Source organism: Thermobia domestica, chromosome 1, assembly GCF_964235325.1.
Source record: "Thermobia domestica chromosome 1, izTheDome1.hap1.1, whole genome shotgun sequence".
In the NCBI taxonomy this organism is placed as follows: Eukaryota; Metazoa; Arthropoda; class Insecta; order Zygentoma; family Lepismatidae; genus Thermobia; species Thermobia domestica.
Window position 1 is genome coordinate 188129434 of NC_137454.1, and position 26563 is coordinate 188155996.

A 26563-nucleotide genomic window follows, 5' to 3' on the forward strand; every position below is an offset into this window, starting at 1 on the left:
ATAAAATTCTGAGCTGTTTTCTTCTGACTGTTACAAAAATGAAATAGAGTAATACAAAATGGTATAAACATACCGAGCTTGTTATAATGGACCTTCATGGTTGGTATAAAAGTGAATAGGTCACACAAATTTATTCCTTCGTTTATTTGAATAACACAAAAAGGTATAGAAATTCTGAGCTTATTCCGTCGTTTGTTTGAGTAGCAGAATATGGTATTTCTTTGTTTTTCTCTGGTTGGTACAGAAAGTAGAATTTGAGTAGTACAAAATGTACATAAAATAGACCTTCTCCGTTTTTTTTAATTGCAAACAAATTTTTTTCTACTTGGTATAAAATTGAATAGATCACTCAGTTTTAATAGCACAAAAGGTACAAATTGACCTTCTTTGCTTAAGCCAGTCAAAATTTATTCTTTCGTTTCTTTGAGTTAGTTAATATGGTTATTTGATTAGTACAAAATGTTAATTCTTTTCTTTTCCTGCTTGTTTTCAAAACTGAATAGGTCATAAAAATTTATTCCTTCGTTTATTTGATTAGTACAAAATGGTATAAAATTCTGAGTTAGCTAAATTGAACCTCCTTCGCTTTCTTCGTTTATTTAAATAGCACAAAAAGGTATAAGATGCTGAGTTATTTAAAATGGTATTTCTTATTGATACCAAATTGAATAGGTCACTCAAATTTATTCATTTGTTGATTTGTGTATCACAAAAATACTCAGCTAGTTAAAATGGCTCTTCTTTGCTTTTCTTCTGATTGGTATAAAATTGAATAGATCACTCAAATTTATTCCTTCGTTTATTTAAATCCTTCTTCGCCTTTTCTGGTCAGTACAAATTCTTTCCTTTTTCTGCTTGGCACAAAAAATAATACTCTATTCAAATTTAGTTTTTTCATTTGTTTGAATGGCACAAAAGTACAGAAATTCTGAGCTAGTTAAAATGATCCTTCTTCGGTTTTTTTTGTTTATTTGAATACTACTGAGCTGGTTAAAAAGGCATTTCACGCTGGTACAAAAAGTAGGACATCTAGTACAAAATGGTATAAAATTCTGAGTTAGGTAAATTGGACCTCCTTCGATTTTTCTGGTTAGTACAAAAAACAGGCCACTCAAATTTACAAAAAGGTACAGAAATTCTCAGTTAGTTAAAATGGGCCTTCTTCGGTTTTTTCTGGTTAGTACAATTTTGTTCTTTCGTTAAAATACTCAGCTACAAAATTAAATAGCTCACTCATATTTATGCCTTCGTTTATTAGACTAGTTTAAAATGATATAAAATGATCCTTTGTTTTTGCTTATTCCTTTGTTTGTTGAAATAATACAAAATGGTATAAAATACTCAACTTCGGTTTTTCAAATGCATTACTTCGTTTAATTAATTTTAGAGTTGACACAAGTTATAATTCCTTTGTTTATTTGAATACTCCAAAATGGTGCAAAACTAAATACTCCATTGTTTATTTGAGTAGTACAAAATTGAATAGGTCACTTAAATTTATTCTTTCGTATATTCAGCTAGTTCATTTTTTTCTCGTTGGTATAAAAAGTAGAACATCAAAATTATTCTTTCGTCACAGAAATTATGAACTTGTTAAAATGATCCTTCTTCGGGTTTTTCTGATTGATACAAAAATAGAACATTTCAGTATTCCAAAAGTTACATAATGGTCAATTTTCGTTTGTTTAAACAGTACATAATGGGCTAGTTAAAGTAGCTCTTCTTCTCTTTTCCAGTTGGTACAAAAGAAAATAATCCACCTGATCTTCACTTCTTTTTTTCTGGTTGGTATTCCTTCGTTTATTGGAGTAGTACAAAATGGTATAAAAGTCTGAGAATGGCATATCTTTGCTTTTCTTCTGATTGGTACAAAAATAAAATAGACCACTGAAATTTGTTGCCTCTATTATTTGAATAGCACAAAAAGGTATAAAATGCTGATCTAGTTAAAATGACCCTTCTTTGATTTTCTTGTGATTATTTGAGTAGTACAAAATTGTACAGAAATATTGAACTAGTCAAAACGGACCTTCTTCATTTTTCCTCGTTCATACAAATATAAATACTCCATCCAAATTTGAGTAAAATGGTCCATGTTCGCTTTCTTCGTTTTGCTTAAATAATTCTCAGCTAGTTAATATGGCATATCTTTGCTTTCTTTTGAATAGCCAAAAAGGTACAGAAATTCTGCGCTAGTTAAAATTATGTTCTCAAATTTATTCCTTCTTCACTTTTTTTCTGCTTTGTACAAAATTGAATAGATCACACAAATTTACTAAATGAGGAAACGTTATCTCAATATGTGGTTTCATTTACGAGATTGACCTTTGACCTCGATGGTCATTATTTTTGGAACTTGTAGTGGTTGATGACCAATTACCAAATTTGGAAAACACCACCTCAATACTGGGATCCGTTTTCGAGTTTTGACCTTTGACCTCGATGGTCATTATTTTGGAACTTGTAGTAGTTGATGACCAATTACCAGATTTGGAAACAGCACCTCAATACTTGGCTCCGTTTCCGAGTTATTGGGTTTTAAGTACTTTGACCTTTGACCTCGATGACCATTCTCGATGGCCATTATTTCTGAAACTTGTACTAGTTGATGACCTCTTGCTAAATGTGGAAAGCACCTCAATATGTGGCTCTGGTTTTGAGTTATTAGGTTTTAAGTATGTTGACCTTTAACCTCGATGGTCATTATTTTGGAAATTGTACTAGTTGATGACCTCTTGCTAAATGTGGAAACAGCACCTCAATATTTGGCTCCGTTTTCGAGTTATTAGGTTTTAAGTATGTTGACCTTTGACCTCGATGGCCACTATTTTGGAACTTGTGGTACCTGATGACCAGTTACTAGATTTGGAAACAGCATCTCAATATGTGGATCCATTTAAGAGTTATTTGGTTTTAAGTATGTTGACCTTTGACCTCGATGGCCACTATTTTGGAACTTGTGGTACCTGATGACCTATTACTCAATGTGGAAACAGCACCTGAGTATGTGGCTCCGTTTTCGAGATATTAGGTTTTAAGTATGTTGACCTTTGACCTCGATGGCCACTATTTTGGAACTTGTGGTACCTGATGACCAATTGCTAAATGTGGAAACACCACCTCAATATGTGGCTCCATTTTCGAGTTATTCGGTTTTAAGTATTTTGACCTTTGACCTCGATGGTCACTAATTTTGGGACATGTAGTACCTGATGACCAATTGCTAAATGTGGAAACAGCACCTCGATATGTTGTTTTGTTTTCGAGTTATTGGGTTTTTAAGTGTCATACAAAGGGCGTATCCCACATAAACTATAAGACACAGGTAAAAATAAGTATGATATTCGTAATCAGCATGTCCGAAAACCCCCATATGCCGAGTTTCATCCAAATCGGTTCAAAGAGCGTATCGAATCACTATGTTACATAGGTATTCATTGTCTTAAAATAGGGGTTGAAAAAAAAATTATGTAATTTCTGCTATGGTAAAATAGGGGTTGAAGAACGAGTCCACCCCTAAAATGGAGGTTGTTGTGTGTTACGTAGTCTCAGTGTAATTTCTGCTATGTTCAATTAGGGGTGGAGAAAATGAATACACCCCCTGTGCTATGTCCGCCATGTTTCGTAGTCTCTGTCATGTTGAAATAGGGGTTGAAAAATATGCTCATAAAAGGGAATAAATTCATTTCTAAAATGGAGGTTGTTGTGTTTATTATCTGCTCTACTATGTGTTCGTAACTGCTATGTTACATAGTCTTATGCTAAGGGGTTAAAAACGAATACACCTCTGCTATGTGTTCGTAGGGGTTGGAAAATATGCTCATAAAAGAGAACGAGTCCACCCCTAAAATGGAGGTTGTTATGTTACGTAGTCTTATGCTCTGCTGTGTGTTCATAGTCTCAGTGTAATTTCTGCTATGTTAAAATAAGGGTTGAAAGGGTTGGAATGAGTTATCTGCTATGTTACGTATTCTTATGTCATTTCTGTTATGTTAAAATAGGGGTTGAAAAATATGCTCATAAAAGAGAACGAGTTCACCCCTAAAATGGAGGCCTGCTATGTTATGTAGTCTTCTGCTCTTATATGTGTTCGTAATCTTATGTTACCTACTATGTTAAAATAGTGCTATGTGTTATCTGCTCTTCTATGTGTTATCTGCTATGTTCAGAATAGGGGTTGGAAAATATGCTCATAAAAGGGAACGAGTACACCCTTGCTATGTTATGTGTTCGTAATCTTATATGTTATCTGCTATGTTAAAATAGTGCTATGTGTTATCTTCTCTTCTGTGTGTTCATAATCTCAGTGTAATTTCTGCTATGTTAAAATAGGGGTTGAAAAATGGAACGAGATCACCCCTTAAAATGTGGTCATAAAAGAGAACGAGTTCACCCCTGAAAAAGTGTTCATAAAAGGGAACGAGTCTTGTGTGTTATCTGTTCTTCTGCTATGTGTTCGTAGGGGTTGGAAAATATGCTCATAAAAGGGAACGAGATCACCCCTTAAAAATGTGCTCGTAAAAGAGAACAATTACACCCCCTAAAAAGTGCTCATAAAAGGGAATAAATTCACCCCTAAATTTGAGGTCATAAAAGACCGTGGGCTCATGATGTACGATGGTCATTTTTCCAGGGGCTTGTGAGTTGTTCTACTATGAGCTAGGTTGGCCGAGATCGATCCATTTTCTACTACTAACTTCATGGTGACGTTTCCAGATATCAAACCACCTGCAATAGTTTTATTTCCCTTTCACCTTTTAATCAAGGTGTCCCATGTTCAATTCTCGGTAGAACCATAACCCTTCTTTCATGCGTAAACCAAGTAGCGGTTCAGATGTCAGTTTAAGCGAAAGTCTTCTCCTTGATAACCTCGGTATTTCGTAAGGATGTTAATCCTAAACATACGAAACGAAACCAAATTGTATATTCCTGCATGCCTAAATGCCTGTTGTTTTATAAAGAAGCCAAGATTCCTTAAATATATTGATAGAAATTGGCAAAATTTATCGATTGCCTACGTAGCTTCCAACATCAGCTTGGATTGGACTTTCAATGATATCTACGCACTAAATTTGTAATTTAATACCTCAGTTTTAGCGTACTGATTATGATACGTTGACCTTTAAACTTTATATGCAAAGCAATAACAGGATTTTTCCGTTATTGTCTTACATTTCAAGTAATGATCTGATTTTCCCGATGGTTAGGGCGGGAGCTTCTCAATTTAAGAAATTTACTGACCGGACTTCTTTAAGCTTATGAGAGTTCTTCCGGCATAACCCCGCTGTTGCATATTGACACCAAGGCTAAACAAACTTATTTCTGTGAATATGTAGTACAAATACATAAAGCAAAGAATTAAATAAAAAAACTGGTTTAAACCAAAAAAGCCTGGTTTAAACATCCCCCCAAAACGGGTTTTTGGCATTTTCAAAACAAACCATGGTTCGTGCCAACTCTGCTTACTTTTGTATATAGGAGGTTAACAAATTCTTATTATATACATTGGTTAATCCTTTGGAATTCATAATGTAAATATGTTGAAGAAAAATCGTTTGAAATATTGTTTCGAAATTTATAGTTTATTTTCGAGGTTTTTATGTTATTATCATCATCAACCACTAATTAAATGACTTTTTGTGTTATAGAGATGCGAAACAAAGTCTGCTTTATCAATTTTAAGCAGAATTTTGAAAAAAGCCCAAAATTTCCCAAGCAAAAAAGCGAAGCAGAAAAAGCCGAGTTTTTTTTTTCAAAAAAGCCGTTTTTTTTCGAGCCCTTGCATCTCTACATAAAACTATAATTAAAATTTATTACTGGAACAAGAACTGAATAAAGGGATAATAATAAAACTTTTCAGGCCTGTAAATTGGGAGAAAATATACAAATACTACAGAAATTGTACCACTTTTTTTTTTTTTTTTTGTTTAGTACATGCAAATAAGTTCTTTGACAGTACTACATCATAAAATTTGTCACGCACTATACTGGCAAAATTATTTCATAACTTTGTGTTTGAGTGTGTGATCTGAAGAGATCTTATTGAATTTCGTTGCCTATTAGTTTTGCACAATGTGCTTTTAAGATCAGATCAATCATTTTGACTCAACTTTCTTATTTCTCTTACCCGAACTTAGAAATCTGTCAGATGTTTTTCCATTTTCTTCCTAGAAATTCTATTATGAAATGCTTTGCATCCCTTATTTACAAATAAAATTAAAAGTTTAAAAACATCATCATTGGTTCAGTACCACCAAAATTTGAATAGCTGACTCGTTTTCCCTATCCAAAAGCCAATTTATTCTGCAAATGCTTACACTGAATGACCGAAACGTCCACAAATTTTGTTATGGGTTTACGTTGGCAAAAGTTAAAAATTTTAGTGTTTAGTATTAGATTCATCTACATTTTAACATAACTTCGGTTGTTATTAGTTTGATAGGTAAATTTTATCAATTAAGACATTGATTTCAGATGGTCCCCACCAGCATTAAGCTTCAACATGTCGCATATGTCTGAAAATAAATAGTTTTCTTGAATTACCTAAGAATCTTTCATAATACAATATGTTCATACAGTGGCGTAACTAAAGGCTTGGGGGCCACACCGCAGACAGCGTGGAATGGGGCCTCTTCTCTACGTCCCACTTCACGAGTTGGGGGACCCCTGATGGCTTAGGCCCCCGCAATGCGGAGTCTGCGGGGCCCTTATTTACGCCCCTGTGTTCATATTACGCTAATGGTAAACATGACTAATTTCGTCTCATACGTTCTAATATTATATATTATGATATATTTCAAAGGAAAGAAAGATTAACTAAACTCATGTTTTACATATCTGGACACACATATCAACATACATCCAGAAACGTGCACACATAAAAGCTACTAAATTTTATGGTTCACTTTACATTCATTCCTAGCTCTTTTGGGACAATTCATATATCTTTGATAAGTTGTTCAGGTATAATTCGATCAATGATCAAAAAGAATCTGCAACTATATTTACGGTCTATTAAACTCGATAACACTTTTCCATGTCTTTCTTATTTGAGTAAAGTAGCACAGCCAGTGTTTTTTTCTTTCTTTCTTTCTTTCTTTCTTTAAAAACAGTAATAGTCAATAATATGAATTGCTATTCTTTAGTAACTTTCGAGTTCCGTCAGAGTAACTTTTCGTGTCGGGAACTCTTTCTCTTTTAAGTTTTTCCTTGACCCTTACTCACTTCTCAAAAGGATTGGAAGAAATTAACAAAATTGTAACATAAAATATGGAATTTAAGATTGATATGAAAATATATATTAAAGAAAATCATATTTTCTTTAACAATGTAGTTAATTATAGCTTGTTTAGATTTTCAAAACTGATTTTACTGCTTTGAAAATATTCGCCCTCCTTTTGTAGCTTCGAATAAGTTTTCAGATTTCTGATCCACGTAGGCATCTTGTTTTACTCTGTGATGAAAGTATCCTTTATCTATATTTAAAACATTCTCGCTGAATTTCAAATAGTCGTATTTTCCCTTTCTTGTCGAGACTATACCAATTATAGCCGTTTGTTGATTTATTAATCTTTAGAGATTAATTTTTAAAAATCTTGGATTGCACGACTTTGTAATATTCACTGTTTTTTACTCTTGTTTAGTGTTTGTTTTATACTCCATAAGCAGATAAAACAGATTTTTTTTCTACATTTACTGTAGATTATTGTACTTTGCTTAAATAAGATTTTAGAAAATCATGAGATTCTTACTCACTCACAATTGGATAATTTAGTTTCTTTTTTAAATATCAGTTCTTTTACAGAAATATATTTCCATTCCGTGAAGGGATATACGATATGTTAATATCAACTTACAAAGGTCTTTTTCTCCAATCAGTTAAAAGATAAGATGTAACTCGTTCGTCAAATCAAATACGTTAAAATGTAAAGGAATCCTCTCCCCCCAAAAGTACGACGAAATCCCTGCAGGCCAACTAAAATAGCAGGAAGAAACGTAACACAAAATATTCAAGTGATAACGAAAAGTCAATTTTGAAGGTTACAAAACTAATTAAATATAAGTAAATCTATATATATAAAAGAGAACGTACAAAATCCTTTGTCCGCTCATCACGCTAATACGGCTGAACCAATTTCTTTCATTTTTGGGGGGTTATTAGGATTTGGACCCTAGATGGTTTTTATCATATCACTTTAATTTTTAATTACCAGTGTCTTGAGATAATTGACCATTCAAGTGTCCATAACGTACAAATCCTTTGTTATTAGTTCATCATAGGTAAAAATAAACGTATTTATATGCAACCCGCATGACCGTGTCACTCGGCGGGTTAACATAAATGACAGGCGATATACAGCGGAAAATAGCTTGAATCTTCTGTTTAAAATTTTTTAATTGATTTGCTTATTTTTACAGACACTTTTACAATATGCCAGCACCGGGATGACCGCAGCGAAGCGGGGCGGGTTAACATAAATGACAGGCGATATAATGTTAAGATTTACTGCAATCTTCTATGGTTTTTATCATATCACTTGAAAGCGAAAAAGTAAAAATTATCTAAGTAACAAAGTTTATTGCGTTCCGGGGTGACCGCAGCGAAGCGGGGTGAACGCTGCTAGTTATAACATATTTATATATGCCTTCAGCATAAGGAAACAAATAGGTAAGACATTTAGAAACCAATGTTTAAATTTCAAAAAAATAAACGCTAAATAGGAGCTCAAAATATTTTTTTAAAAAAATACAAGAAACTTTGATGTTATAGAAGAAAACCACCAAATAGGAATTTTAAAAATTGGAAGAAAATCTCATGTGATAGAAGAAGACCAACGTCACTTTCTGTATCAGTAGAGTTTAAATAAATGCAGAACACACAAACATAAATTACAATTTGATCTATGTAGATCATTATTATGTACTGTACTACACTTTTCAAATAGTAATGTAGCGTTATAAACAGTATAAAGATCCATCTATACGGAATAAAATGTAAGATATAAAAGTTCTGATAAAAGTAAGACAAGTTTGAAATAGTCATTTGTTTAAAATATATGAAATTATAATTGTCTTAACGATTGCTTAGGGGTGCACTAGAACTCTATCCCATGCCGAAAGCGTCGGTAGATCACCGATAGGCAACTAGCGACGTCTCGCCAAAAATTGGCGGCCCCGCAGAGACGATCCACGGTGGCCCCTCTTCCGTTTTGAAAATTATATCACCAGCGGCAGAGACGCGGCGAAACGTCAATTAACCACAAACTTACTCCTCCAAAATATGTTAAATCGCCTATATGCGTGTTAGAATGGGTCTAAAAAACACTATAAAAAAGAAAAAAGTACCCCGGGTTGGGCGCAAACCCCCAACCTTATGAGTACCAGACGCGTGTTTTTCCGACATCGCCACGGAAGCGATGAAGAAAACCTCACTTGTAGAGGGATAAATCTAATCATTGAGGTCTTATCAATTTGGCCAATCAGAGTACTCCTTTAAATTAAGTCTCTTCGTTTTCGGACATTGAAGCCAGGTAAGAGAGGAATACCGAATTGGAGTTTCGAATAGATTATCGGTTTTAGAAGATTCGGAGTGCACTAGTGTTGAGGATACTTGGATTGAAATTAGAGAGAGCATTAAAATTTCAGCAAAAGAAAAATTGGAACACGCGAAAATACGTAGGAACAAACCATGGTTCGACCAGGAATGCATTAAACTAGCAGAGAAGAGAAAACAGGCAAAATTACGTTGGCTACAAAATCCGAGTGAAACAACTACACAAAATTTCGTAGACTTCAGGCGAGAAACTTCCAAAACTTTTAGAACAAAGAAACGCGATTTTTTGAAAGCTAAAATTAAGGAACTTGAAGATAATAGTAAAAATAAAAACATTCGGGACATGTATAAGGGGATCAACGAATTTAAGAAAGGGTAGCAACCTCGTGCTTATTATATATTAAAGAAGGCTGACGGAACAGTTCTTACTGATACGCATAGCATCTTAAATAGATAGAAAGATTTATTTGACGATTTGCTTAACACGCAGCCATAAACTAACGTGCGTGGAGAAAAGGAGATACACACCGCAGAACCGTATATTCCACAAAACAACCGAATAGAAGTAGAAACCGCTATAAAGAAATTACAGAAACATAAATCTTCGGGTGTAGACGAAATTCCGGCTGAGTTAATTTTAGCTGGGGGCGAAAAATTGTGGAACAAGGTACACAAACTCATTCTCCTTATCTGGAACAAGAAAGAATTGCCACAAGAGTGGAAAGAATCAATCATTGTTCCAATTCACAAGAAAGACGACAAAACTGACTGTAATAATTATCGAGGCATTTCTCTTCTGTCAATGTCCTATAAAATCCTTTCAAATATTCTATTAAGAAGATTGACCCCATACGCAGATGAAATTATTGGAGATTATCAATGCGAATTTAGACGAAATCGATCAACTATCGACCAAATGTTTATCATTCGACAAATACTCGAAAAGAAGTGGGAATACAATACTCCGGTACATCAACTATTGATTAATTTTAGAAAGGCCTACGACTCGGTTAGGAGAGAAACGTTATACAACATTCTTACAGAACTTGGAATACCGCGAAAGCTAGTTACCTTAATTAAGGTTTAAATGAATCCCAAAGTAAAGTCCGGGTAGAAAAATTTTTGTCTACGAGCTTTCACGTTGAAAATGGCCTGAAACAAGGAGATGCGTTGTCACCATTATTATTCAACTTTGATCTGTAATACGCTATAACGAAAATCAAAGATAGCAACCAGGGCCTAGAGTTGAACTGTATTACCAGGTTATGGCATATGTTGATGATGTAAATTTAATATGGGATGATAGGAGAACAATAGAAAGAAATTCAGAGATCTTATTAAACGCCTGCAGGGATATGGGTTTAGTAATAAATGCAGAGAAACTAAATACATGGAAGTGCGTCGATATCGTAATACGGAAAATTGTGGTTGCGTTAAAATATTAAATAATACTTTTGTTAAAGTGGATACTTTCAAATTTCTAGGATCAATATTAACAAACGAAAATCATATTCACGAAGAAATTAAATGTTGACTAAAAGCAGGGAATTCGTGTTACTATTCAGTTCAAAATATCTTGTCGTTGCGAATTCTGTCGAGGAATTTGAAGCTTAAAATATATAAAACGATAATCATGCCTGTTGTTCTATATGGTTCCGAAACATGGTCGCTTACTCGGAAGGAAGAACATAGACTGAAAATATTTGAGAAGAAGGTCCTGAGACGAATATTTGGACCCAAGAGGAACGGGAATGGGGAATGGCGGAAACTTCATAACGAGGAACTACATCATTTATGCGGTTTACCAAACATTGTTAGGGTGATCAAGTCTAGAAGGCTCAGGTTGGCAGGTCATGTAGCTAGGATGGAAGAAAGTAGAAACGCTTTCAAAGTCTTGACTGGAAGACCAATCTGAAAACGACCATTAGGAAGACCTAGGCGCAGATGGGAGGACAATATTGAGATGGATCTCGCAAAGATAGGAATACAAAGTAAAAACTGGATCCAGTTGGTTAAGCATAGAAGTCAGAGGAGAGCTTTTGTGAACGCGGCATTAAACCTCCGGGTTCCATAGGCCATAGAGTTAGTTAGTTTAGAGTGCTCCTTTAACCGTGTATATTCGACGATAATCATTTGGGATCAGATAAAATGCATTCGCCATGTAATTTTCTAACAAAATGACGGGTGTCTAGTTACTTTATTTCATAGTTCTCCCATATTCGTTTTCTAATGATCGGCGACAGTTGTCATCTAAATTCATAGAATTATACGAACTCATCTTAAGATTTTTCACTTCATGATGTAGAGGCAGGGATTACTCTTGACCCCTGGAACTGACTTTAGGAACAATTCGTCGGGAAAAAAATCGTATATAATAATAACCGCATGCATATGCCAGGCGGTAGTTCGTGTTGGTCCCTACGCGATTCTCTATGACGAATCGAAGCGACCAAAACGAAGTCCTTGCTACTACGCGGTGGTAACTTCAACACCCTAACTCTAGATATCTGTTTCGACTCGACGAAAACCTGCCGCAAGTGGCACATTGCCTATCTGCAACCGCGTGTAACTTGAGATTTCCTTCTTTCGTTGGTTCAAAACGGATAAGAACTTAAATAGTTATGATTGTTTAAAATAATAATTTTTACAATAAACGTATTGTTTTGCTCAGCGAGTAATTTAAAATCGGATGATTTCTTTTGAAACACACTGTATTTCGTTTTAGTTCCAATTGCCTCGCTTTATGATCTCTTCTGGTAAAGCTTCTCTACTTGCAAAATTCATGTAAGAAAAGGAAGGGAGTTTTGTATTTTATAGACACTCGCTTTTCTCATACGATTCCAGAAATGCCATATCATTACTTCCAAATGGCCATACTTTCAAATCACTTGAGATCGGAACTTACTCTACTTTTCTGTCTCCCACGGAACTTTTCCATTAGGCGATCTAGCCGATTGCACTGGTCGATCGGATCTAATCCACAACAGAAATTGAAAATCTTTCATTTCAGTGGATAATTGATTTGTTGCATTCAGTCGAAATTCTGCTTACACAGTCGACTAAGTTGCAAGTGACGTTAGTTCAATTGAGTCGACTACAAATGGACTAAGTGAAAATGACCCGTTAGATAGATTAACTTTGTAACGATTGAGAAAGAATACAATAGTTTGATTGCTTCTCTTCCTATCTAAAAAATATAGGGGTTGCTTTACACAAAATATGAAAAGAGATTCACAGTCTTCTTTCGGTAGAACTATGAACTGTAAAGACGAAGTTTCAACTGCCACCTTAAGATAGAACATTTAACTGTATTTTGGCTATAATGTTGGCGGTTAACATCAGTTCTAATTACCGGGAGCGTTCGTTGTCATAGAGGTATAAAAAACAGTCACTGTAAAGGCCGTCAAAATTTGAAAGATATTACGTACAAGAATTTCCGTCGAAGTTAAGTCAGTTTCTAAGAATACTACTGTGTATAATGGGACTTTGACAAAATAGTTCAAATTTAAATGTGAAACGTCTTAAAATAATAAAAAAAAAAAGGAAAGTGGGAGAAGGCGGTTTCAACCTCTACTCGGGGTTACTTTGAACCCTTCCAAAATAGTGCTTAGATAGGAAATTATTACTACTGGAACCTCCTGCATTCTAAATTTATGTAAATTTCATGGGTGTAGCCACGGGGGCCCATCGGGGCCAGACCCCCCCCAAATGATTTCCTGCCCCCCCAAATGACCAGCTTTTAAACCATCATTTGTAAGATTACTTCGCTTCAGTCACCTTAAAGTAACAACGTTTACATATAATTAATAATTTACGGTAAAATAGTATGGTATCTGCTCCTTATACCTATCGGAAAACAGTATGGTTTAATTTTTTTACAGCAGATTACACAATTTATTGCGATTTATATTTGACACTTTGAAGGCAAACGTTTCAACAAGGTACTGTAAATACTACTATAAAACAATGGTACTAAACTGATTTGTAAGTAGGCCTGCATCACATTTTTTATATGTTGTAACTAGTATTTAAAAAAAAACATATTTATATCAGATGAAAAATGTGGTGAAAAACAACGTTTTTCAGTATGGATTTCAATTAATCGGTAATTTTCAATTATTTTTACATGTCACCATTCCCCGTAGAAGTATTAATGGGGACTGAATTTGGATTTAAACGGCATCGGAAGTGGCACTGTTCATATCAGCCACTCCGAAAACTATGATTCGACATTAACATTGGTCATTTTCGATCATTTTTGTATATCTTCCCCTTCTCTTCAAAGTGCACCTTCAAAGTGAAGCTATAAAAACCATTCCAGGCCCGAACCTCATCTACGTTGAAAATTTAATCGAAATCAGTCGGGTGGCTCAAGATTTGTTACAAATGTAGTCATTTCATTATTAAATATATAGGGTGAACTGTAACTGCGTGGACAAATTTGGGCGAGTGATAGTACATCTAACAAGAAGCAAAAAAAAACAAAAAGTCGTAGTGAACATGGGACAAATTCCGGCCCGTTTAGGAGTGACAGAGTGTCGAAAGCGTGAGAACATGAACTTCAAAAGTCAACAGCTTAAAAGCAATACATCATAGAGAGTGCGGTTAAAAACGTCACTTAGAAAGTCATACCTACTCTATTGAAAAATGCATGTTTGGAAACGCAGCTATGAGTGCGCACGGGATTCCCCAAAGGAACGGAGGGATTCCCGGACATGCTGTAAAGGAAAGAAGTGTCACACGTTGTTAATCCCGTGCGCACACGTAGCTGCATTCTCAAATATGCATTTTTCAATAGAGTAGATATGACTTTCTAAGTGACGATAGTTATGCACAAAGGTATAACGCTTGGTCCGGGACAGTAATTATTGGTTAAACATAATAAAAACTACCTGGAATGTAATTTATGGACAAAAAGCAAATAATAATAATAATAATAATAATAATAATAATAATAATAATAATAATAATAATAATAATAATAATAATAATAATAATAGTAATAATAATAATAGACTAATAATAATAATAATAAGCTAGAAACCAGTGTTTTTTAGTTTCCTGGAAGGAAACAAAAATTTTCCAGTTTTTTCAGGCCTCAAAAACACTAGCTGCAACATAATTTCTTTTGGCTTTGTAGCTGCCCCCCCCCGTACATAAACCTGCTGGCTACACCCCTGGTAAATTTCCTATTTATGTAGATGCCAAAATGAATTTCTTGTTGGAAAATAAATTATGAATAGTCGCGGATCAAGAAAAGTAGTTTCTGAGGGTCTTTAATCACAAAGGCTTTGTTTCTATTTTTAGAAATTAGACTTTGGGGGGAGGGTTTTGCAGCTTATACGCATAGGAATGACTAACATTACATTTTCTAAAAAAGAAATCATATAATTTGGGTGTGGACTTCAGCCTGAAAGTCCCAAACCCCGTAAATCTTCCACTGATAACGGTTGGGGTGATATTCTTGGACATAAGGAATAACTAAGGCAAATCAGTTCACGGGGATTTCTTTTTCAGTTCCTGAGCTGGCATTTCTATGGGACATACGCTAAACTATTAGAATGTGATTCCTGTGCCGGTACCATAAAATACATAATTTTCTTTACAAATATCGATAATTTAAACTAAGTACTGATACCGGTACCATAATTCTAATATCAATATTTGTAGAATGCATGCAATTTTGTGTAGGAAGTAAAATGTATAAATGCTAAAGAGAAAGCATTGCACAGAAACGTTATGTTCGTATGTTGAACATACTTTTTTGTATGTTGTGGAAAGTAACCCCACCTATGGGGTTACTTTGTACCAAAATTTATATTTCAATAACTATGGTCGTACTGAATGTTTACTAATGAACTTGAACTAATATTTTCCTGATATATCTAGCTATTACATGTTTAAAATGCATTCTTCTAAATCATTACGTTTGTAAGTTGCATGCGATTTTCTTTAAAATTGTTAAATCTTGTGTAAAGTAACCTCGTCTTACCAGGGCCGGGGCTAAAAGTTTTGCCACCCTGGGCGGTACTTTCATATGCCGCCCTTTTATTATTTTCTTTCTCAAATTTTGCCGCCTCTGTATTCTTTTCTTTTTCAAATTTTGCCGCCCTGGGCGGTAGCACGGCTTGACCCTCCCTCGCGCCGGCCCTGCGTCTTACGGTACTTGTATTCAGTTATGGTGGCTTGGATTTGCCTACATTGTATTCCAACACAAAACTTACCTTAACTTAACTATGTGAGCATGGTTTACACGGTGGACCAGGTGGGCAAGGCGGACAGTAAACCTTCGTTGGACAAGGCGACTGTGGTTGCGGAGGCTTCATACATACTCTAACAGTTCCCTTCTCTTTGGAAGCACACCGACAGGGTTGAAGAATGGGACAACGACAAGGCTTCAGCTGTTTCCGAGGAACACATACAGGCTTCTGGGGTTCAGGGCGATCACAGGGTCTTAGAGGATAGTAACCTGGAGATAAATAAACCACACAAATTATTTGCTATAACATGAGTAAACAAAAAAAAAATCATGGCAATACAGTTTCAAAAACTTTATTTGTACGCGCAGGTTGTCTCAATGGTTAATTTATGTCAAACAATCTCAACAAGTTACAGGAGACGGACTAAATAATGTTAACATGTCAGAAATGAATAAAAAGCACACCTAGTACAGTATAGAACAATCTTTTGCGGCCAAAAGAACCTGGGCCGAAAGAAATGTACTAATACAGGTATCGATCGTAGTTTTGTAGGGTGTGTACCACTCTTCCCGCAAAACATACTCCAGTTCCTCCACAGATGATGGTGGAGGAAAATGAGACTGCACACAGTTTTCTAAAACAGATTACAATGGCTTGATCATGTTGAGATTCGGTGATTGTGGAGGCGAGAGAAAATGTGAAAGTCCTTTATAATTTACTGTAAATCATGTTGCGACAGTTTCAGCCGTGTGACAGGGAAACAGATAATCTTGATAGATGTCATCTCAGCAGGAAACATTGTTTGGGCTATAGAGAGGACGGGTCCACTAAAATGTGCTCATGAAACTTGGCAGTCATCATTCTATACAAGGATACTATGGACCTTCCAGAAAATTACGATATCGCCATCTACACTAACACATGCCACCACCATGGTTCAAGATTGGCAGAAGACTGTATGGAGTGTAGGCTTCAGATGGTATTCCCCACACCTGCACACATCCTGTTACAGAAAGGATGTGAATAGTAATTCATCGGACACATAAAGTGTTTCCAATATATAGTTGATATGATATAGAGTCTTCATATGATATAGTTGAGGAAACTCGAGAAGAGGCACATTATCAAAGGTGTTTTACTCTATTCTAACGGAAGAAAACATTTGTATTCTTTTCATGAGAAACATGTGTCCCAATAACAGTCTATAGGTTAAATCCAATTTAAATTCCCATCGGCAAGGGAAAGATGGGTGATAAAGGGTGACATTGTAATTTTTTATCATTATACTTTCATTGTGATGCGTATTCTAGGAAGGGAAAGGGGTCCAAATACTTTTCATAAACTTATTTTCGCCGTTCGAAAAAGTAATCTGCGTTTCAGCTAGTTACAGACAAAAATGAAACTCACACATTTGTCTGGCATGAAAACAACACATATTAATCACTTCCTTCTCTGCAAGGAGTTAGTGGAACATAAAAATAAAATGACGCTTTGAACAGCGGAATAAGAATAAAACCGCTTCTCGATATCTCTTATCGTTTTTTGATATTGTTGGCAGACAAATGGTCGGACTTACGCGTTCTACAGGATGTCCAATATACAATGCAATCCGGAGTTAGGGATAGTAGAACTTTTGAACCGGAAGCGGTACACAAATAATGGTTATACCAAAATGAAGCCTTGTTCATACATATATTTTTAAACTGAGAAGTAACAATTGAAGTACACTAGGAACTACACAGTGTTGCCAGATGTAACCGAAGGTGTAAATGAATTTTTTTTACAAGTCACGTAAATTGGATCATAACTCATACGTATAGATGTTCTGTCGTTAATTTTCAGTTTGTATAGTTGGAGTAGCTTGGAAACTATGGAATGGAAAAAGAATTTTTCATTTCCAGCGATAACTAATCGCATGAGACCTCTGTAAGGAGTTACTAGGGAAAACTTGGTTTTCACAAATTAAGTTCAGTGCATCAAAAGGTGTGTTAAGGATCTGTCTACATTATGCAATTCCTGAAAACAATGAAAAAGAAACTTTGAAATTATCGTGATAAAACTTTTACTTACATGCACCCGGCAACACTGCTATTCATTTAATAAAAACGGGTGCACTTCCAGAATCTGCCGTAGAACTGACAATTCAGTTCGTGATGAATAGCAATGTTGCCGCGTGCATGTAAGTAAAAGTTTCATCATGATAAGTTAATTTCAAAGTTTCTTTTTCATTGTTTTCAGGAATTGCATAATACAGACAGATCCTTAACACACCTTTTGATGCATTGAAACATCAGCACTGTTGCCAATTCAGAATGTTAATTTATGAAAACCAAGTTTTCCCTAGTAACCCCTTACAGAGGCTTCATCCTATTAGTTATCGCTGGAAATGAAAGATTATTTTTCCATTCCACAGTTTCTAAGCTACTCCAACTATACAAACTGAAAATTAAAGACAGGACATCTATACGTATGAGTTATGAGTCAATTTACGTGACTTGTAAAAAAATTCATTTACACCTTTGGTTACATCTGGCAACACTGTGTGGTTCTTAGTGTATTTCAATCGTTGCTTCCTAGTTTAAAAATATATGCATGAACCATGTTTCATTTTGGTATAACCATTATTTGTGTATCGCTTCCGGTTCAAAAGTTCTACTATCCCAAAATCCGGGTTGCATTGTATATTGGACACCTTGTATAAGACTTTCAATACCTATGCTTCTGTAGCATAGTTTGGAACTCTTAACAATATGCCAGTAATTTTTTATTATTATTATACTTCATGCGTTTCCATGTACTAAATCTTTCTTCCTGTTCTATATGTGAAACACATTAATGTTTCTTACCTCTGAAATCAGCTTTATTAGTAGTTTCTCCGTGAAATCGTGCTGCTGACGGCTCAATCTCATCATGGATTCTCTGAGGTCTGACTGGCTCTACATTCTGATGAGCACGATAGCTGTCTCGATATATTGTGTTGCCCTGAAAATCATTGCCTCGAGAGATGATATCACCAGAAGACTTCTGTTTGATAGGCTCTACTCGATCGCACATGCAAGGACCGCGAAAGCTAAAATGAAATTAAAAACTATATGACATAAATTTATATTAAGAGGAATGGAGAGTACTTATGATTTTGAAGCATCATATTGTTCACCTAAAGTTTGTTGTTGTTGTTGTTGTCATATACACTATATACAATTTTAATATACTCTAAAGTGTAAAGCGTTTGGAAAAAGAGTAAACTAAAGTTTAAATCATAATATTTCAAACATAGGGGAGAGTTGTATAAAACGGGGACGGCGGTTCAAACGAGGACATGGTGTTTCTACATGATTGGCGCTGTTTACAGCGGCAAGGTTATGCATTATTGTTCAAGACAACGATTACACCATTTTGGGCAGGAATAAAAACATCACTGTACAGTTAGTGTAGATGTGTATTGCTTTGAAGTTTTTGGCGAAATATTTTTCGATGTGTCGCCTTTGTACTATTTGACTTACTCCCTGATTACATGTAGAAATAAATTTGGTAAATACACTAATGTATTCATTAGATTTAAGCTATTGTTTACACGTTTCACTTATTGGGTTATATAGCCTATGAGCATAGGGAAGCCATGTTTTTCCATGTATGTCACATTCTGCCAAAACGGGGACATAGAAGGTAGTACAAATTGGGGACGTCCCCATTTTATACGACATGTAACATCATTACAATTTACTTGTAGTTCGCGTATTACAGTCCGCTTGAGGCTGCGTATTACAGTCCAGCACATACTAACACTAGAAGAAAGTCTTTTTGGCCTGACACTAACCGACTTACGTTCTCTTGCGTTTGAGTTAACTGAAGCGAACCGTATTTCCCACTTGTTTAACAGGGACAAGAAGATTGCTGGAAAACACTGGCTTACGGTTTTCTCCGAGGCACCCTAACCTTTCTTCGCGACTGGTAATTTTGTGCCTGCCATGTTTGTTTTTCCCAGGTGTTTTTTTTTTTTTTTTTTGTTTGTTTGTTTTTTGTTTTTTTCAACAGACTCTATAGTCATTCAAAAGCAAAAGAAGGATGGATTAGGTATTCTGGCTGCAATGGGTGGGCACACGATGCCTTTTCTAACGTGGACGAAAAGGATGATATATCTGTTTGTGACTTTTGTAGCACGTAAAGTTTAAATTGTTGCTTACTAGACAAAAGTATTTTACTTCTAATTGGTTTTATTTAGTACGAAAATCTCATTTTTATTTCTTTTTTGATTAATTATAAATAAGATATTTGTAAACTAGATATATATATATAAGATATAAACAAGTTGTAAACAAGATGTAAAAAGTTTTAAGCAAGATATTTGTAAGTTTTGAAAGTATTTGGTAAGTTTTTAAAGGCAACCCTATTTTACCCGACTAGTAGTATAAAACGGTGACTTTCACCCTTTTTCAGTTTCCCTTATTTTTTGTTAAAATAAACGTTCTTATGATACAAAAAGGCCTGTTTCATGGTAGCCAACACTCCACTGAATGTTTTGATTTACATCTAGGAATTTTATCATTGATAGTTTTGGTTTTATGTACTAAAATATATAAGGGTCCCCATTTTGTACAACTTTCCCCTACAATATCATATTGTTTGAAGTATTTTAAAATCATATTTCTTCCCTTCTTCTGATTGGAACGAAAAATAATGTTTCTAAGCTGGTCAGAAATGTTTCTAAAAATAATTCATTAGAAACATTTTCTATCCAGAAACTGAAAAGCATTAAGTGTATTGCTAATTATATCGATAATAGAGACTCATTAATAATTCTTTGCGAATAATTAGTACACACCATTGCAACACGTACCGCAATTAATACGAATCAAGGTAATAATATATTTCATTAAATAGCAACATTTTCTCTTACTTCAAAGGAGCTATGCAGTAATGGTCAATAAATAATTACTACAGATAATTTATTCATGAGATCACGGAGGGAAAATAGCAAGAAAAGAACACAATCATGGAATCAATGAATGAAACAAGGAAACGATACTAAGGAGTAGTATAAAAGAATAAGAAATCAAATTAATCGAAAATACAGATTTGCAGGAAGAGCAGATAGGACAGAAACTTAAAGAAGTAGAAAAGGACATGAACACAGGGAGAGAGTAGATACGATCTATTAAAATATTAAGAGAAAATTCAAGGAATCACAAATCAATTAAAAGAAGCGGAGAATAATATATAACTTGTACAAAGAACAGAAGGCAACAATTAAAGTAAAAGAAGAGAGAGGAGAGCCAACAATTCAGAAAAAAGTGAGGAAGGATGCTCACTTTGATCAATTTTCTTAAATATCTATATTGAAAAAGCAATAAAAATATATCAAAGACACCTACAGCCTAGGTAGGAATAATTGTTCGTGGACAGAGAATACATAAGCGTACATTTGCGCTGTTTGAAGATAGTGAGAAAAATTAAAAGCAGCTCCACGTGCAACAAGCGCTTAGCAGCAAATTCAATATGAAGATCAACAAGAACGAAAAAAAGTTACTAGATACGGAAGAAAAGCAACAAAAGGAAAAGTTATTAAATTTCCTGCTGGAAACGGTTTTTTTTTTTTTTTTTTAAAGTAAAATAAGCTACAATACTTGTGTAGGTTCACAAACCAGATGTAAAGTCCAGAATATTTCAGGTGAAGAAATAATTTGAAGAAAAACAAAAGCTTCTGACCACAAATATCGACATAAACTGCAGAAAAAGCTGATCAAAGTATGCATATTGATTGTGACAGTGTATTGTGTGACCGTAAACTCTAGAAGAAGAAGAAGAAGAAGAAGAAAACTGGTAATCAAAGACTTCTAAATGTGATGCTATAGAACTGTGGTTCTCAACCTAATTCCTATCACGACCCTCATTGTATTACATCCTCTTGCCAACGACTCCCTTATAATTTCTAGTTTGTATTTAAGTAATAAGCTTGTGTGGGATTTTTAATATACCTATTGCGGAGATCCAATAGGTAAATATGCAGTTCTCATTTGTTTCATACCGTAACTCTTTCATTTAAATTGATTTTTAGATAACTCTGCACCTGTTGAAAATGTTTAGTAAATCTATTTTTGTTGTTCTTAACAGTGTGTATAAAAATAAAAATATGCCTGTAAGAACAAAATTCAAAATGATATTTAAAAAATATTTTCCGGCAGTAGATTTTAATTACACTTATCTCTTCCGCTTATCTTAGCGACCCTCAGATTGAGAAACCCTGCTATAGAAGAATGAAAATTAGATGGGTAGATAAAGTATAAAATGTAAGCGTGTTTGGAAATAATATGAGAAAAAAGGAGTGTATGAAGAGTATGTAGATAGTTGCGGAAGAACTACAACTCAAATGGAAGTGTCAGATAACTTATTCATATTTATATGAGACTTATACTGTAGCTTATTATTAGCTATATAAGACAGTGGTGGTTACAGGGAGCGGTCTTTCGGGCTGAAGTCCCTAAGTTCCGGAATTTCTAAAGAAAAGAGAAGGTAATGTTAATCATATCTATGCTTAAAAGCTTTACACGCCCCCTCTCGCAATTCCAAGATTAATAAAAACTTATTCCTTCTAAATTCTTTACTGATATAACGTAAAGAAATACCTGTAAAGACAGGTCCATATAAATAGGTAGGCAATGTCGGGTAATGGAATTGCAGTGATGAAACTTCATTTGGTGAAATTAATACCCCTTCCACCTTGAAACCTCAAGACATACGTTTTTTATTTTACTAAGAAATGATTTCTCGCCTGAGTGCTGAAAAAGGGTATTTCTTCACAGAAAATTGAAAAAAAGTAAAAATATTTGAATTATTGATAGTGATGGACAAGAGATGAAACTCAAACATTTATGTGAAACAAGAGACGAGACTTTGGCATTTCTCGTGTTTCGTCTCGCGTCCATCCCTATTTATAAACTGTTTGGACTTTTCAATTTCAAAATGTGTTTTTGCAGTGATTTTTATGCACTGACGGAATAATTTCACACGCGTCACAGTAATGTTTCTCCTCAAACTGAGAACTTACAGTGGGGATACGACTTCTTCGCTATGTGCGCCCTTCATCCATCTAGATAGATCTAGACATCGAGGTAGCGACCGCGACTTAAACCTCGACCTCGATCGCAAGGTATCTTCGGTACGTCTTTACCCCAAAGTGAATATCGGACCCAAGAGAGAGAAGAATGGAGAATGGCGGAAACTTCGTAGTGAGGACCTGAATAATTTATGGTTTACCTAACATTTTTTGGGCATTAATTCTAGGAGGCTCAGGTGGGAAAGTCATGTAGCCGGAATAGAAGCAAATAGTAACACTTTCAAAATTGTAACTGGAAATGCAATTGGCGAAAGACTATTAAGAAGACCTAGGTGCAAATAGCAGGGCAATGCTAAGATGGATCCAGTGGAATGGATCCAGATGAATGTAGAAATAGGAATATAAAATACGTAGAAATTGGATCCAGGTAGAAAGGATAGAAGTCAACGGAGAAGTGTTGTGAATGCGGTATTAAACCATCGGGTTCCATAGGCCAAGAGTTATTATTATTATTATTATTATTATTATTATTATTATTATTATTATTATTATTATTATTATTATTATTATTATTATTATTATTATTATTATTATTATTATTGCAGCATCTTAGCCGGTTTCAGCTTAATAACTTGACGGCTGTCTCTGACAAATTCAGTTTATTTGAAAAGTTCTTCTCTAAAGAACTCCCTGATCATATGACAGGTATCTAGTATTACTGATTTTTGTAGGTTTGTTAGAAGATGTTTTGCGTTTATCTGCTCAAGTTGCGTCACAGTACTTTTAGGGACAATCAGTGTTCGAAGTGAAAAAAAAAAAACAAAGGCGGTATGACATTTATTACCATTTTGACTCGATATACCGTCCATCTAAATTGACTCGACATACCGTCCATCTAAATTTTGAAAGACTATGAGGGTATGTTTCCCAAAACATTGCATTTCCATTCACAAAACCATTAAATAGTTTCTCTGTAGTTACGGGGGCATGGAGAGACTTTTCTCCCCGCCCCCAACTTTCTGAAAAAAAAATTAAAATATCTCCTCATGTTGTATTATAGAGAATTATACATGAAAGTGATCAAAACCGACTCTGTATGTTAACATTTTTTAAACAATTTCCCCCGGGAGGACTCGCGGACCTCATTCAACTGAGGGGTATTCAAGACCTCTGGAAGGTCCGCCCCACAGCAGACAATCCTAAATCCAATTATACTCAAAATACGGCAATTATATACATTAAGACAAGAAGGTACGCACATGCATAAGATACACAGATTTTTTTTTGTAGACACCTTATTTTTAAAACAAAAGATAGGAAAAGATAACAAAAATGTCGGCGTTGCCAACTTATAATCTTTTAGGTGCAAAGCTATTCATCAATTACTGTGTATAAAAATGGATTTATTAAAGGTGTATTAGAACCCACTTTTCCGTGATGGTATGTCTTGATCACCGAAAAACCAGAGGCGGTATGTCTTCATCACTGAGATATCAGAGGTGGTATGGCATACCACCGCATACCGTCTCACTTCGACCACTGCGGACAATCGCAGTATCTGAGATAACGGTTGGTATTACTGTCACTTTCTGACATTTTCATAGCTTCTTGATTTCGTTTGCAAAGTCTTTATGATTTGCTTATTTTGTGTTGAGTGTTGGACGTATATTATTAATCAACGGTATTGTTCCATCAATGAGAATTACTTCTTGGTCAATTTTATTGATACCAGTTATGTCGGGTCTGTTTGCAGGTATTATGGCATCCGTTCTTATTTCTTGATCCCAGTAGAGTTTGTATTTGTAGTTTTCAAACACTGGACTTGGCTTGTATTTGTAATAGCTTGGTATCGGCAATTAATTCCATGTTATGTGCCAAAAACTAAATTGGCTTTTTGCAACATCGTTGTGCTTTTTAGGTAGTCTGTGGTAGCCATTATACGGTATGAGCCTGTGACGTGTTCGATAGTTTCTGCTAGATCTCCGCATTTTCTGCAGTTTTCATCCGGTATTTCTTGCTTCAGTATGTATTTACAGTAGTTTCGGGATGGTATTACTCGGTTCTGAATGGCCATCATAAATTCTACTGTTTCAGAAAAGAGTCCAGTTTTCTTGAGCCATGCAGTTGATTGTCGTTTATCTGTGTTAATGTCTTCTATTGTTATATTATTATTATTATTATTATTATTATTATTATTATTATTATTATTATTATTATTATTATTAATATTATTATTATTATTATTATTATTATTATTATTACTTAACCTTTGTAAACAGGCATTCATTTTCCTTAATCCACTTTACTAATAGAAAGCAAACATATGAACGTTTCTCTTCCTTTACGAAACAGAATAATCATTTATTTTTGCAAGGACTATTTACTAAGTTAACTACTTAACAACTTAAATGTCCTGAACATTTTCGAATTGGACAAAAATGTTTATGTGTATTTGCTTACCTGCTTTTGTAGATCGTATTTCCCTCGATAGCTTGATCTGGAGGTTCGTATTCCTTTTGTAAAGCCCATGGAGGTACTTCTGGGGCTGAAGTCGGCCATTCAACAAAATCAACCTTGTGCGTCGTATCACCTTTGAATTTTATGGCTGGTTTTTTGTATCGTACTTCCGGTTTAAAAGATTGTACCGGGTCAATTTTGCTTCGATCAGGTTCTCGATAATCTGCACCCGCGGTTGTGGTTCCTATGCAAGTATTAAAAGTCCATAAATAAATATTTATAAAATATTTTCCATTTTATCTGTAAAAGGCTAGGGTTTTCTCTAACATGTTATTTGTATTTATATACAAAAACCTAATTACTATATTACGTCCAAATTATTCACATGAATTTATTCCTTTTACTTTTCTATAGTCTTAAAATGAATGAAGGGTAGGAAGAGAGAAAGAAAATATGTAGAAAGCTACTGTTTAAATCGTAGGTTACTCTGTGTGAAATGACACACTTTAATAGGATTTATTATTATTACTTTCTATAATTCTAATTTGACAATATTGAAGTATACAACAGATAAATGTATATGGGGTTTTAGTAAAAGATAAACAGAAAATACATAAAAGAAAATTGAAATTTATCAGCAGTAATAACGTATAGTTTTACTCCTTTACTCTCACACTTTTCTTACATTCTCTCTTAAGAAAAGTCGTATTACAAAAAATTGCACTATTGGCGATGTGATATTAAAACATACCATCAGCGACAAAAGTACTTTCCGTTTCGTAAAATTTATTTTGGGAACAACGGTCAAATGTACACAGTTTCATCGAGTTTCAAGGCTGGAACGTACAGAAAATTACATTCATTTTAGTTTACTGAAAACTCTACTCAAATTGTTCTTCCATTCTGAAGTTATTTACGAAACTAATTTTATCAAACACAAAGAACTTTTGCTGCTGATTGTACAAACAATGTAATGACCGTAGTCAATTCCACTTTAAATTGTAGGCAGACGTCTTATATAGGCGCGGTGCTAAAAGAGACGCTAAAATTCCAAGCTAATCCGTGATTACCTTAGTCTTATTACTGATGAGTAGCTTAGTTTTACCGAGCACGTTACAGTTGTCACAAGAGGATTAATGCAAATGATGGGACTGTAATATAGATTTACAGAAATTCAAAATACGTTAGGGTGATATACTTATTACAAAACCTTAATTTCTTATGTAAGGGAATACTGTTCATATATCTGATTAATGGTCTCCAAGCTAGGCACTGCACTAAATTTCATTTTAGTCATTG

The 26563-nt window shown here is 34.6% G+C and overlaps 1 protein-coding gene across 3 annotated transcripts in view; it reads right to left on the bottom strand.

The window, feature by feature from the left end:
- LOC145692068 (uncharacterized) overlaps positions 1-26563 on the bottom strand; it is a 113339-nt gene that overhangs the window by 6293 nt on the left and 80483 nt on the right. For all 3 annotated transcript variants that reach the window (XM_081767364.1, XM_081767366.1, XM_081767360.1), the window contains exons 11-13: positions 25268-25508; positions 18600-18823; positions 15778-16022 (exon numbers count right to left, since the gene is read on the bottom strand). In XM_081767364.1, the coding sequence (XP_081623490.1) occupies positions 15784-16022; positions 18600-18823; positions 25268-25508 (704 nt within the window). In that variant the 3' untranslated portion in view covers positions 15778-15783. The remainder of the gene's footprint in view (positions 1-15777; positions 16023-18599; positions 18824-25267; positions 25509-26563) is intronic.